We start from the raw sequence: 12348 nt of genomic DNA on the forward strand, positions 1-12348 counted from the left end.
GATAAGGATGAAAATTTAGCAGAAATACCTTTTCAGTGGTTCAATACATGCTGGTGATTCTGTGATATCTTTTTCTGGTGTGAGTAATTGTTGTTTAGTGTTGGTTTTTGTCCTGCTGTTAAAATGGGGGTGTTTTTTCTCTACAAAGCCTGATTTAGGCACTTAAGCTTATAACAACCTCTGTGGTAACAGGCTGTGTGTGGATTCACACTCATCCAGAAACACATGCAGAGGAAGCAGGGATGGTGCTGCTCAGGTCTTACTAAATGTAGGCTCAGCCTGATATAGATGCATTCCAGCGGAGATACCCAGCACTTACGTACTTTTGCTTTCACATAAATGCCCGAAATGAGCTGGGCATCAGCACGTTGTTAGAAAGCTCCCTGACTGTTTCCCAATTGATTCTTGTAGGACTTGGAGGGCTTTGAGTCTAAGACCTGGGAGATGGTGAAGAAACCCAAGGCAAGTGCTGCTCAGCTGAGCAAGAAAGCCAATGAAAGCAAAAAGAAGCGATAAGGGCTTGAGCAGGAAGGCACAAAGGACAGCAGAATCGCCTGGAATGCTTCCTCAGAAGTGCACCAAAGGCAGCGGACTGCGTGGTCTGTTTTTCAGGCATGGCTGTGCTTTCCCTTTCGTGGACTGCGGATTGGAACTAAGGAAGCTGGAAGGGAAGGGCTTCCAATGCATTAGCAGCAAAGAGGACTTCACCTATTTGGGACTTGATATATGGCAAGAGCTGAAGACACTGCATTCCTTTAGGGTCTGTCTCTTCAGGGCCAGGGACGGTCTAGCGTTAGCCTGAAATATGGCTAGAAGGGTCTGGAGAGAGGTGGTGTCGTAGCCACAGAGTCTCTGTAAGGCATCTGGAGCTTCCTGATGCCAGCTCACTGCTTGGTTTGTTTGATCACGAATGAGTCAACGGGAGGAGAACCTGATGTGTTAGGTGCCCCAGAGCTTACAGTGGCTTTGAAGAAAAGGGTTCTGTGGTGGGGCTGCAAGTCTGCCATCCTTTTGCATACCCAGACTGCCATCCTCAATTGACAAATGCATTGTGAGCCCAGGTCCAGCAGCAGTGCTGTGCTGTGTCTGTTCTATACCAGAAGACTAGCAGCACATTTGCTGGTACCATCAGTGTGAGAAGGACTGCGTTTGCTTCTCTCCCTTGCTGTCGGTGGATGAGTCAGGTGGGCAGCATGAGGAGAACAGAACAAAGCATGCGAGACAAAAGCACTCCGAAGTTGCTTGGAGATCTCAGGACAAAGAAACATGACAAAAATATCTGACACCAATTACATATAATCTTTGTTTCAAATTAAAACCAAAGTAACTTTTTAAAAGTCATGCTGCCTCTTTCTGTTTACTATGAAAGCTTCTTAAGCTCTGTAGAAACACGGGGACATCCATGGCCTGTTCACGAGAGTGACGCGTTTAGGGGAGGCCTTTCAGCTCCTTCGATCTGTGTGAGGGTGGTTGGCTCAAACTTTCAGGCATGCGTGAGTCTGTGCTTGACTTGGAAGCAGCAAAATGTCTGCCAGAACACCTCCACCTTCCTGGAAAGAGGAAACGGTGCAATGTCTTAATTAATTTGCCTCTCATGAGGGATGTTGGCTCCAAGAGCCCCCATGGAGGTAGCAAAATAAAGGCAGCGTTTGTTAATAGGATCGGGGGATTAGATGGGGATTCAGTCAATTGATAATGGGGATTTCTGTAGGCCCCATGGCAAGTGTAGCTGTAGCAGGGAGCTGCCTGGCAGCCACTTGGGCTGCAGGAGGAGCGGTGAGCTGGGTGAGCTCTGGCTGGTGTTACTTGGTTCCCTCCCCAGAAGAGGAAAGGAAGGAAAGACTGTGCGGTAAGTCCTCAAATTCCCAGGCATCTATCTCAAGCAGTTTTTCTCTTCCATTTTTGACTGTTCAAGCAGGTCTCCCTCTCTGACCACATGCTGTCCCGCTCACAGTGCATCCTTGTGCTCCTCCAGTGCAAGCTGCATGATCCCTTGAGGCAGGCTAATAAGCAGCTCGTGACCCGAGTTCCAGTTCACATAGTTCAGTTAAATCCCTATTAATCCTGCTCAGACCTAATTGACTTTCATTCTCATACATGTGCTTCTCTCTGCTTTAGAGATGCTCTCTGCTGATGTTCCCCACTGGCAGCAGCGGAAGAGCCAAGGCTGTCTGTGAAGAGAACCAATACTTCCTTCTTGCTGCTCTGGAAGTTTTGAAGCCAAGATTCTTTCCCAGCCTGGTGTAAAAAACATGAAAAGAGCCCTTTGGTGTCTGGGTGCCAGGGAGGGTCAAGGCTCCGTGTGGTGATACTTAAGGAGAAAGCAATGAGGCTGTAGGAGGGGAGGAGGTGGTCACTGCCTCTGTTCATGGAGGTAGTTCTTCCAGGAAGGTGTTCTGTTGCTCACAGCGTGTTCCTGCAGGGATCAAGATGACTGTATTGATTTTGTTTGCTTCTGAATCTCATGAAGCATTGGACTGACTGCAGCAAGGAAGTGGGATGATGAATGGAGAGTGCTGGCGTTTGGATCCTGGCTGCTTGTTTGGTGATGAGGTTGGCTGCCGGGTTTGGTGCTCTGAAAGGATCTGACCCTCCTCATCCTCAGACCAGAAGGGATGATTTGGCTGGGGCCGTCCCACAAGAGATACGGAAGCAAACCAGTGTCGGCTTTGGTGTGTCTGAAACTGCTGCTGACTGCAGGGCAAAGGTCCTGCTCTCCTCCAGTACCTGTAGCTTGTGGCTTTGAGCAGTTCTTCTAAGTTTATGGAGTGGTTTTGTGGCTTTTGTTAAGTGGATCAGAGCAGTCGCTGGTCAAAACGTCCCTTGTTTGGGCTGGCAATTACAGGGTGATGATCCTGTTGGTTTCACATCTCTTCCTTTAAATTCAGCTGCTTTTCCCATCTTTCATTCTTGGTCTCCCAACTTCACCGCCCACCCCGATCTGTCACCACACATCAGTGCTGTGCAGTCCCCACCTCTGGTGATGTTCACTTCCTTCCCCTCAGCTTGTGGGGTTTCACTCGGAGCCTGAAGGCCCTTGTGTGGCTCTGGAGCTTTCTGTACCCTGTGTGAACAGCAGCTGGCTGCAGCCAAAGGCCCTCAGACTGCAGCTGAAGCAGAGCCCAGTTGATTCCTGCACAGCCTGGGTCCAACCCACCTGCCAAACACAGAACCATGCTGCTGTGTGAGAGCCTCCAGGCCGGAGAGAAGGATCCCAGCATTAGTCCCCCCGCTTGGCAAACCTAAACCAGCCCTAAGCTCATAACCATGGGTTCCTGATGCTGGCCATGCTAATTGCTTGCTGTCACACCCACACTCTTTGCATGTCTGCCAAGCTCAGTGATTGTAAAATGATAGAATTCCTGAGCTGGAGGGTCCCTGCGAGGACCACTGAGTCCAGCTCCTGGCTGCACGCTTCAATGGCTCCAGGTGGGGATGGCAAAAAGCTGCTTGAGTTCCTGAAAAGATCAGAGCAAAGGCTCTGCTGCATCTGTCTGCGACTCAAACACCACCATTGTGTTATTCATAGTAATAATTCCTACAAATATAGTTGGAATTTGCAGCGAGCAAAGCGCAGCTCACCTCAGGAACAGAATCAAAGGCTGGCACAGTCTGAAGCACACATCTCTGCCTGTTTTGCTGTTGCCCGGGCAGATTGCAGCTTGATGACATCCAACAGCAAAGCAGTTCTCCTTCAGCAGGTATCTTCTGAACTCACAAGCACCTCTGCACTGCAGAGCAGCCTGTTTAACAAGGCTGTCCATCATTCACACTGCTTTCAGATCTGACATTCCTCTCCTAGCACCCAGGACCAATGCTTAGTCACTTCCCCGTGAGGAGGAATGACTTAGCATTAGGTAGTAGATGAGAAAAGGATTCTTTCCTATGTTGCTCCCTTATAAGCTCAATAACCACATGCTGCACGTGGGTAACAAGAGCCAAACAGGAGCCGTTCCATCCCAGACTACACCTGCAGATGTCTCCACAAGGTCCGTCTGAAGAGTCTCACAGCTGAAGGTCCTGGGACTGCTCTTCCTCTCTCCAAACACACGGTAGCTGAGGAAAGCTCCCTATTAGCTGAAGAGACCAATTTCAGGACCTTCACTGACTGGAGGAGCCACTGTGGGACACAGGTGTCCCCTCCCACTCACCCTCTCTCCACAGCCGACCATGGGGCAGCTCTTGAAAAGATGACGGAGCTGTCTAAATCAAACCCTAGCACTGACTACATAAACAAATACATGGACTAGCTGCATGAAGAGCAAGCAGCAGACATTGCAACAGCAGGTCAAATGCAACCTCAAAGATTTACTAACGAAGAGTCAAAATGCTACATTTCCAAGGGAAGCCTAAAACGGATCAACTCAGGTGTGACAGTGGCTCCCAAGGCGGTTCTGCTCCACACATTGCTGGTGCACTTGCTAAGACACCTCATCTTTGTCTTTGGACACTGGGAAAAGGGGAAAACATTTTGCTACTGGTATGTCATTCTTGGGAATGGGAAAGAAAGTGAGTGTGGGACTTGAGTCACATCACTGCAGCCTATGGAGAGCCCCTGGGGTGTGTAGCTGCCCTGCAGCACCGCACTGCCGCTCCACTGCTCCAACAACACCTACAGCAGCTGTGCACATAAAGATGGCAGACTACAGGGAGTGCCATGCAGGTGCTGCAGGGCTTCATCCCCTAAGCCCACAGTATCAGCAGTGCCCAGCTGGCTTTGCTGCACAGCCTTATCACCTGAGAGTCTGAAGACTTGGGGGAAAAGCTCAGCAGCTGCGCAGCTGCCGAGGTTCCATGTCATGCCCCGGCCTGCACACAGCCCGGCTCTCCCTGCTCTGCTCTCCCAGTGTTTCCCGCAGCCCCTGTGCTGTGACCAACACGAGCGGGGCTCGGGCCCAACGCCCGCTCACATCCCCAGCAGGCAGAAATAGCACACGACAGAAACCCAGCCTACCTGCAACCCCCAGCAGCAGTTCAATCCTTCATTTCTACACTTGTGCTTCGTAACACCAAACCAATAACGACAGGACGAGCATCTCTTTGAGTCATTTTATAAAAGTATTTGACTTACAGAGATATTGTTACAGTTTCCTGAGTACTGGAAATTACAATACAAGGAAATTTCCACAATTAACTTCATACAGTATTTTACCATCCAGTGCTGCTGATCCCTGTCCATGTCCTTGTTCAATGGAGCAATACACAAACAGTGATGCTGGAAGAAAATGAAGACACCACAAGAATCAGGGGCTGGAGATACCAACAGAACCATGAGCTGAATTCACAGACAGAGCACAGCATGTCAGAATGATGCAAACAAGACAACTTTAACAGGCTTTTCTTTTTCATGGTTTTTTTTTTTTTTTCTGGAATAGAAACACATTAAAATATCAGCTCCCGCTGCTTGATCAGATGAAGACATGACGCATTTACTGTGCAGCTTCATATAGGAGCACCTGAGCTACCTGGAGCAATAAGGCTTTGTTAATTCGTCCATCAGCAGCTCAGCAGCTCATTCAGTTTTTCATGTCATTTTCATAAGGTAAACAACGAAACAGAAGTTACTTTCATGTTTGAGAATTGGGATTAGTTGGCAGCTACATACGAGTACGTATTTGTTATGCAGTATGAATTCACACAGACCAGGTTGCTCAAGCAGTGCTGGGAGCAGTAAAGTCATTCATCTCAGCTGGAAGTCCAATATTACCTGGGGTAGCAGATGCTGTGGGGTTATCCACAGCATCCACGGGATGTTTCCTCCGCATCCCCATAAGGAACAGCAAAGTGCACCAATGGTTCATAGGAACAACGTTTTATTTCTACAGAACATGCTATAGAAAAACCAACAGACTTGTTGGCTTACAAAGCAAAATGTGTAAGTAAACATTATTTCAGACTTCAAGAATGTCGCCAATTGAACACACTAGCAGGTTTACTTTCCTCTTTGGCCAAATGCAGCATTTCACAGACTGCTTTTCCCAGCTGACTCTTTGTTTGCTGTACATTAAAGTAAGTTCTGGTGCTTGGGATATCCAGCCCACTTTCCCCATCCAATACAGCAGGAAAGACACAAACACGCCACTTAAATTAAAGAAAGAAAACATGGAGTAAGTGGAATCCGAGACTGCAAAAATATATACAAGCATTTATCTTTTTCCTGAACTAAACATTTCAGCCATAAAAATATTCAACAGCTGTACCTACTCAAAGGCTAAGGCTATTTCAATTAGAACTGCTTTGTGTTTTAAAAATATAGGGCTGAAAGCCTTTTGGGTGATACTTATACATCCACGGCATGTCTAGGTTCCCTACGTGAATCATAAATCATTACGCAGAACACAAACTAGTTGTCTTAGCTTAATCTTGCATTATCCTGTTTAATTTCATCTCTCCTGTAAATACGTTAGATAACTAGATTTCACTGTAACTATTAACATAAACAGAATATTCATAAGGCTTTTTTCTTCTCCTTCTGAGCTGTATACGGTAAAATACCCATCCAGTGCTTTGGAATAGGCAGATCTTCCTCCTAGTAAAACTGTGAAGCAAGGATAGCTTTCACCGCCAGCGAGAAGGTTTCTGAAAGTGCTCGGTAGAAATCCAGAGTTTACATGGATAAAACCTCAGGATAACATCCATTTACTTACACGCAACTATTGTTAAATAATCCAAGTCGAGTCTACTTTACTATGAAGTGTGCAACAAGCAGAAGAAGCGAAGAACATCACGCTGAGTTCACATTCTTCAAGGTGCAAATCCCAGCTATTCCTGCCCAAAACCTTCAGTTTCTTCAGTTGCAAATAACAGCTTTTCCTTCAGCTGCTCATAATTCTTATAGGCTGGAAGGTCCAAGCGATTGAAACTGAAAACAAAGAGAAACCTTAAGTACTGAACAACAGTTTAAACCACCAAATATCCATTAGAACACAGGCATATGAACTGTCCTGTTCAGAAGGAAAACTGCATTTGTACCCTCTAAAACACCTGTATCTTGACATGCACTTGTCTATGAAAGTGAGAGTTAAAGCACAACAAGCACCTGAGCAGCGATAACTTTCCATAACTGGTAATGTATTTAGTAACAAGTCTCACCTAATCTCTCTTCTGTATCTGAAACTTAAAATCTGAGCATCTTCACAAAGCACCAGCGTAACTGAGAAACTGAGCAGAAGCTACATTTTCTCCAGCCAAGAGGGAGCATGAGCGTGGCTATTTATTTTCATTGCCAAGATCGAGCGTGGTGATAATGGAACATCAATCCCAAACTCTTTAAAAAAAGGACAACCTTAAGTACTAAAAGTATCTTTACGTTTTTAGTGATGTGCAGATCCATGGCGTTTACAATGGAATCAGCTCCACAACAAAACTGCTTTTCAGAAGTTCAACTATTACTCAGCAGAGCTTACTGCCATAGCCCAGTGCTTTGCTTTCACACAGTCTCAGACACTTCCATAACACACCCACTTCCTAAAATCTCAAAGTAGATTTCCATCCATAAGAACAGAACCACAGCAGAGTTTGATCCTTCGTACTTACCAGGTGTGACTTCCAGGTAACCAGTTTTCCTTTCCAACTTTCTCAATGCAAAATTTTTGGGGTCTGTTGCTCCCTGTACAAAAATCAAACAATGAATTCTTAGGTCTAACTGCCCGTGTACACCAGTAGGTAATACATGACAACAGCGCGTGAAAACAAGACTATAACTACTTGCAGAGCACAAAGACATTTGTCTCTCACTACATCCCTCTGAAGAAATCCACGTGGTGAAATGCATAAATATGAAGCGGTTTTCAAAGAAACTCAACCACTGAATCACATCGTTGGTTTGGTACTGGAAGGAATCTCTGGAGTTTACCTAGTCCTGCCACTCTGATCAAGCAAGGATTACCCAGAGCAGGCTGCCCTGCCAGGACCACGTCCAAACCATGGATCAAGTCACTGATGCAAGGCCTGTTCACATTCCATCCATCCCTTTTTCTATCACCGCTCTACCAATATGCAAGACTCAGATTCCATATAAATTCATTAAAAAATACCCTTAAACACACAGCTTGGTCCCTATTAAGAAAAAAGGAAATAACATGAGCATAAAATGCATTAAAGAGGGCTCGTTACCCGTGAGGTCAGCAAATCCTCCTACTGGTAATCTGCATGTTCCAGTAACGAACTGTAGAAATCTCATTCTCTTCTCATTATCTATTTATTTCCCAAACTGAAAAATAATAATTAACATTGATGCCAAGTTTAATATTGAAATGTTCACTTCCCCATCCCCCATGGGACAGCTGGATTAGCAGTTATCATTTACATTTACATGCTACTTATCTGTTGAGTAATTCTGACTATTGCTCACTAAGCTGTTGCTGTGTTCTTGTGTGGAAAAAAGAAGTCTACAAACCTGCCAGAACCACAATATCTGTCTGCAGGTTCTGCTATCATGCCGGTAGATGGTATTGCCTCTGCCAGTCATTCAGATCAATTTCTTGAATTCCACACAGGAGCACCTTTAGGGAAGAAAAATTTCATAAACATGGAAACTACGAGCTACTACTTTGCTTCTACAGCAAGACTATTGTACTGAAATACTACTGTACTTCAAAGCACCCGCAATCACAGTACGCTTGGTTTTAAAATTAAACTCTTAAACTTCCACAGCAAATAATAACATCCGTGGCAACAAAGAAGATACACCAGTCATGAAAACGAATGCATTTAGACATATAAACCATACTTTCTCATTGCCTAACCGTACCATTCTGTGCTAGAAATACGATGTTCTGCTGCAGAGTATAATTTGGAGAGACCAAAAGCAGCTCAAACCTGCTCCACTCAGTAATTTGACCATACGCTGATATTTGGTTCTTATCTCCCTTGCTTTCCAATTGCTCACTCTTTAAACATACGCAAATCACATGGTCAAGGATAACAAAAACACTGCTAGCCAAAAAATTTATGCTGGCAGAATCTTAACGTTAGAAATGTGTCTAAGTTGGTTGCAAAGAATGAAGTGAAGAACAACACAGTAACCAAATACTAACTGATACATAAGGCTTCTCTCCCACATCCTGAAAACAGAACCTCCAGCCTTAATGAACTCTGCTCTTCAGACACTGACTAACATTCAAGTATTACGTGTAGCAGCCTGGATCTGGCAATAGTCAAAGAATCTTTTACCTCCATCTCCTTAGCATCAAAGGACTGCAGATACTGCTGGGGCAGAATTTCATTGAAGCCTTCAAATGAAGCTTGTGTCTGTTCCCCAGCGCCTCAGAAAGTCTCCATTCTGCTACCAGCCTGGAAAAGACACAGAAGGATCATTTAAAACGGGCTACGCTAACCCAAGTTCATCTTTGTTAGTTTGTTTTGAAATGAACCGTAAGCTGTGTTAAGAAATATGGTGGAAAGTTCTGGGGATAGAGCACTGTGTAACTGTATTCTAATTGTGTTCCCAACCTTCACCCTGCACAAACAATTTTAAGTTAAAACCCTATGTTTCCAACCACTCAACTGCAGAAAGCATTTTAGGCTCTAACAGGAGGCAGCATCTACTCACTGTTGATATTAATGAGAGCACAGGAGTCCCTTGCTACCCGGAGGAAGAAAAAAATGCAGAGCTGTTTTCATCTAATATGTTCCATATTTGTTTCTGTTAATCAGGAAACTTTGCTCTGTGGTAGAAACACCACTCTCCATTAAGAAAAGGGAGAAAAGCAGGCAGGAGACCCAAAGAACCTGAACCCAGGGAGAAGCAGATATTATGCTGAATTCAAGCCTAACCTGTCAGGAGAACTGGAATCGAAAGGAGAGATGAAACTCTGGGGAACGCAACACAGGACACAGAGTGTGACAAAAGAACATTGCTTAAGCTGCAATCTGAGCTCTCCCCGGCTTCCTCAAAACCAGAAGAGAATGGTCTTCTGCAGGTACTCCCTCCTCTCTATCCCAATGAGTATTTTGCACAACTGCCAATGCCAATACGTTCCTTCTGCAAATGTCGCCGTTTCTGTGAAACCTTTCCAGATGACTCGTGACTAAAGCAATTTCTACTCCCTCATTCCTCAAAACCTTCCCACAAAAAAGCCTTCACATATCAGATGGTAAGAAAGAGGGAATTCTACGGCCACAGCAATAAAGCGCGCAGAAAGCCCATCTGTTGCAGACAGAGGAGTGAGCCGTGCTTAACCAACACTGCTTCAGCACATGCTTACAGTAAGGCACACCTACCCTTGTGCTGGCCATGCACAAAGCAGTGAGGTCTTGAATGTTATGGAGGATTCAGCAGGAGATTATTCAAGACTGGGAATCTCCAGGGCAGATCTCTGGTGGTACTGTGGGGGAAAGGTTTTATGGTCCACCCTACCATCTAACTGGGGAGGCACCTGTGCACTTATTCAATTATTTATACCATTCACCCTGGCATTTGAAAAAGGCATATCCAAAAATTCTGGAAGAACCAAAAGGTGTTTAGTGGTATCATTTGATGATGCAATATATTTAGATTCAATCAAGGTACCTAGAGGAGTCCCTGATAAATTTAAGGCAAGAAATCAAAATGCTGCAGGATTTGAGTCACTGTTTTGGTGGGTGACGATCAACAAGAATGTAGACTGGATTAACTACATCTATTATAATCAACAGCGACTTATAAATGATACAAAAAGTGCAATTAAGGGAATTACAGAACAGCTAGATGCCACAAGTAGGATGGCCTGGGAGAATAGGATTGCTCTAGATATGATGCTAGCTGAAAAGGGGTGTGTGTGTGTAATGTTGGGAACCCACTGTTGTACCTTCATCCCCAATAACACAGCTCCAGACATCACAATAATTAATGCATTGCAGGGACTTACTACCCTTGCGAATGAATTGGCAGAAAATTTAGGAACAGATACCTCTGTCACTGGATGGTTGGACTCGTGGTTTGGTAAATAGAAAGGGATGATTGTTTCTATATTTACTTCTTTGATTATAGCAACAGGAGTCCTGGTGGCCATAGGATGCTGTATTATCCCCTGTGTAAGGGGCCTGGTACAGAGATCAATTGAGACAGCATAATTAAAACAAACACCAGTGAAACGACCACCATACTCAGATAAAATGATAATATTAGAGGAGATGGGTAATGAAAATAATGATATTAGAGGAGATGGGGAATGAAGGAAGAGGATGAGGTCTATAAGATAATACCTTAAAGAAAAAGCAAAACTTGCAGAAATCAACAGTGTATAAAGAAGAAAAGTGGGGATTGTGGGAATCAAATGTTGTTTCTGCATTTAGAATAAGATAAGAATATTTTATTTCAAGGTCTCATTATATAAGTGAAGCAGTTTGTAGTTATTAGGTAGAAGTTATTAGGTACAAAGACAGCAGCTCCTGTCTGTCCAGCTGTCTGAAATAGAACTAGTGATTTTTGGTACTGGACAAATAAGACCTGAGTAATAAAGGATCCAAAGAGGAGAAGTGAAAATAATTAACAATATGCCTGTGTAAACTAGCAACAATGTATGTTTTAGTGTTTTGTTGTATGCATTGTAAAAATATACAAGTCGTGATATACCTAAGGATGTGCCTGAAGAGATAGTGGGAAGGACTGGAATCACCCCCCCACCACCCCCGGGCTCTTTGTTTAACAAAGGCCTCTAGGACAGAATGGAAGAAGCTTTGAAGGGAATCAACATATCAATGCGATAAGAGTACCGAGACATCTTGGAAACAAAAACAGCAGGACGGCGACTGACAAGATAGCAAGTGAACTAACAAATTTCAGAATGTAATTAACAAATGCAAACCTCGGGTAACATTGTAACCTGGAATACCCAACCAAAGGGGAAACAGGAGGGGAAAACATATGGGAGAAAAGGTATAAAAACTGTAACATCATGTCCATAGGTGCGCTTCTGCCATCAGGGCGCCCGCCATTGCAATCGCGAATAAAAACTGCTTTTATCAGAGATACCGTCCTGACCAAAAATTATTGAGGATATTTCCAACACTCCCTCTCCCTCCCTCCGCCCTATGACGGCAGCCCTTCAAAGCAACCAACACAACCACGCCAAACCGCAGCCCGGACTCGTCCCGCTCACTGCAATCCAGACCCACTCCATCCGTACAAACCTTCATCCACGCCGTTTCTTAACCGGGCCTCGGCGCCACCCGGATCTTACAGCCAGCGAGCGGCCGGCAAACGAACGGACGTCTTCCTCTTGGTGCCGCACAGCCCAGCACGGCCGGAGCCGCACCACACGATCCGGGCCGGGGCCGGCTCAGGCTCTGCCTCCAGGCTTTTGGGGCCGGCCGGGTGACTCCGCAGCACAGCGAGACCGTGGAGCCGCCCGGGAGCCGCCTCTG

General features: G+C 45.2%; 1 protein-coding gene across 6 annotated transcripts in view; it reads right to left on the reverse strand.

Annotated features, from left to right (window-relative positions):
- The window catches only part of LOC146754762 (protein MANBAL-like), a 100118-nt gene extending 87864 nt beyond the window's left edge, over positions 1-12254 (reverse strand). The window contains exons 1-7 of one of the 6 annotated variants that reach the window (XR_014938607.1): positions 12115-12252; positions 9175-9294; positions 8399-8504; positions 8116-8212; positions 7537-7609; positions 6648-6862; positions 5038-5215 (exon numbers count right to left, since the gene is read on the reverse strand). Coding sequence is in view for 1 of the 6 variants with exons in the window: in XM_085526756.1 (XP_085382882.1) it covers positions 12115-12120 (6 nt within the window). In the remaining 5 variants the exon portion in view is untranslated. Of the gene's footprint in view, positions 1-5037; positions 5216-5999; positions 6082-6647; positions 6863-7536; positions 7610-8115; positions 8213-8398; positions 8505-9174; positions 9295-12114 lie in introns of those variants that run through there. The other 5 variants (XR_014938612.1, XR_014938613.1, XR_014938608.1 and 2 more) reach the window with 5 other exon arrangements.
- Positions 12255-12348: the final 94 nt, after the last annotated feature.

The sequence above is a fragment of the Coturnix japonica genome, chromosome 38, assembly GCF_054131305.1.
Source record: "Coturnix japonica strain WE chromosome 38, WE-NBRP24, whole genome shotgun sequence".
NCBI classification, from domain to species: Eukaryota; Metazoa; Chordata; class Aves; order Galliformes; family Phasianidae; genus Coturnix; species Coturnix japonica.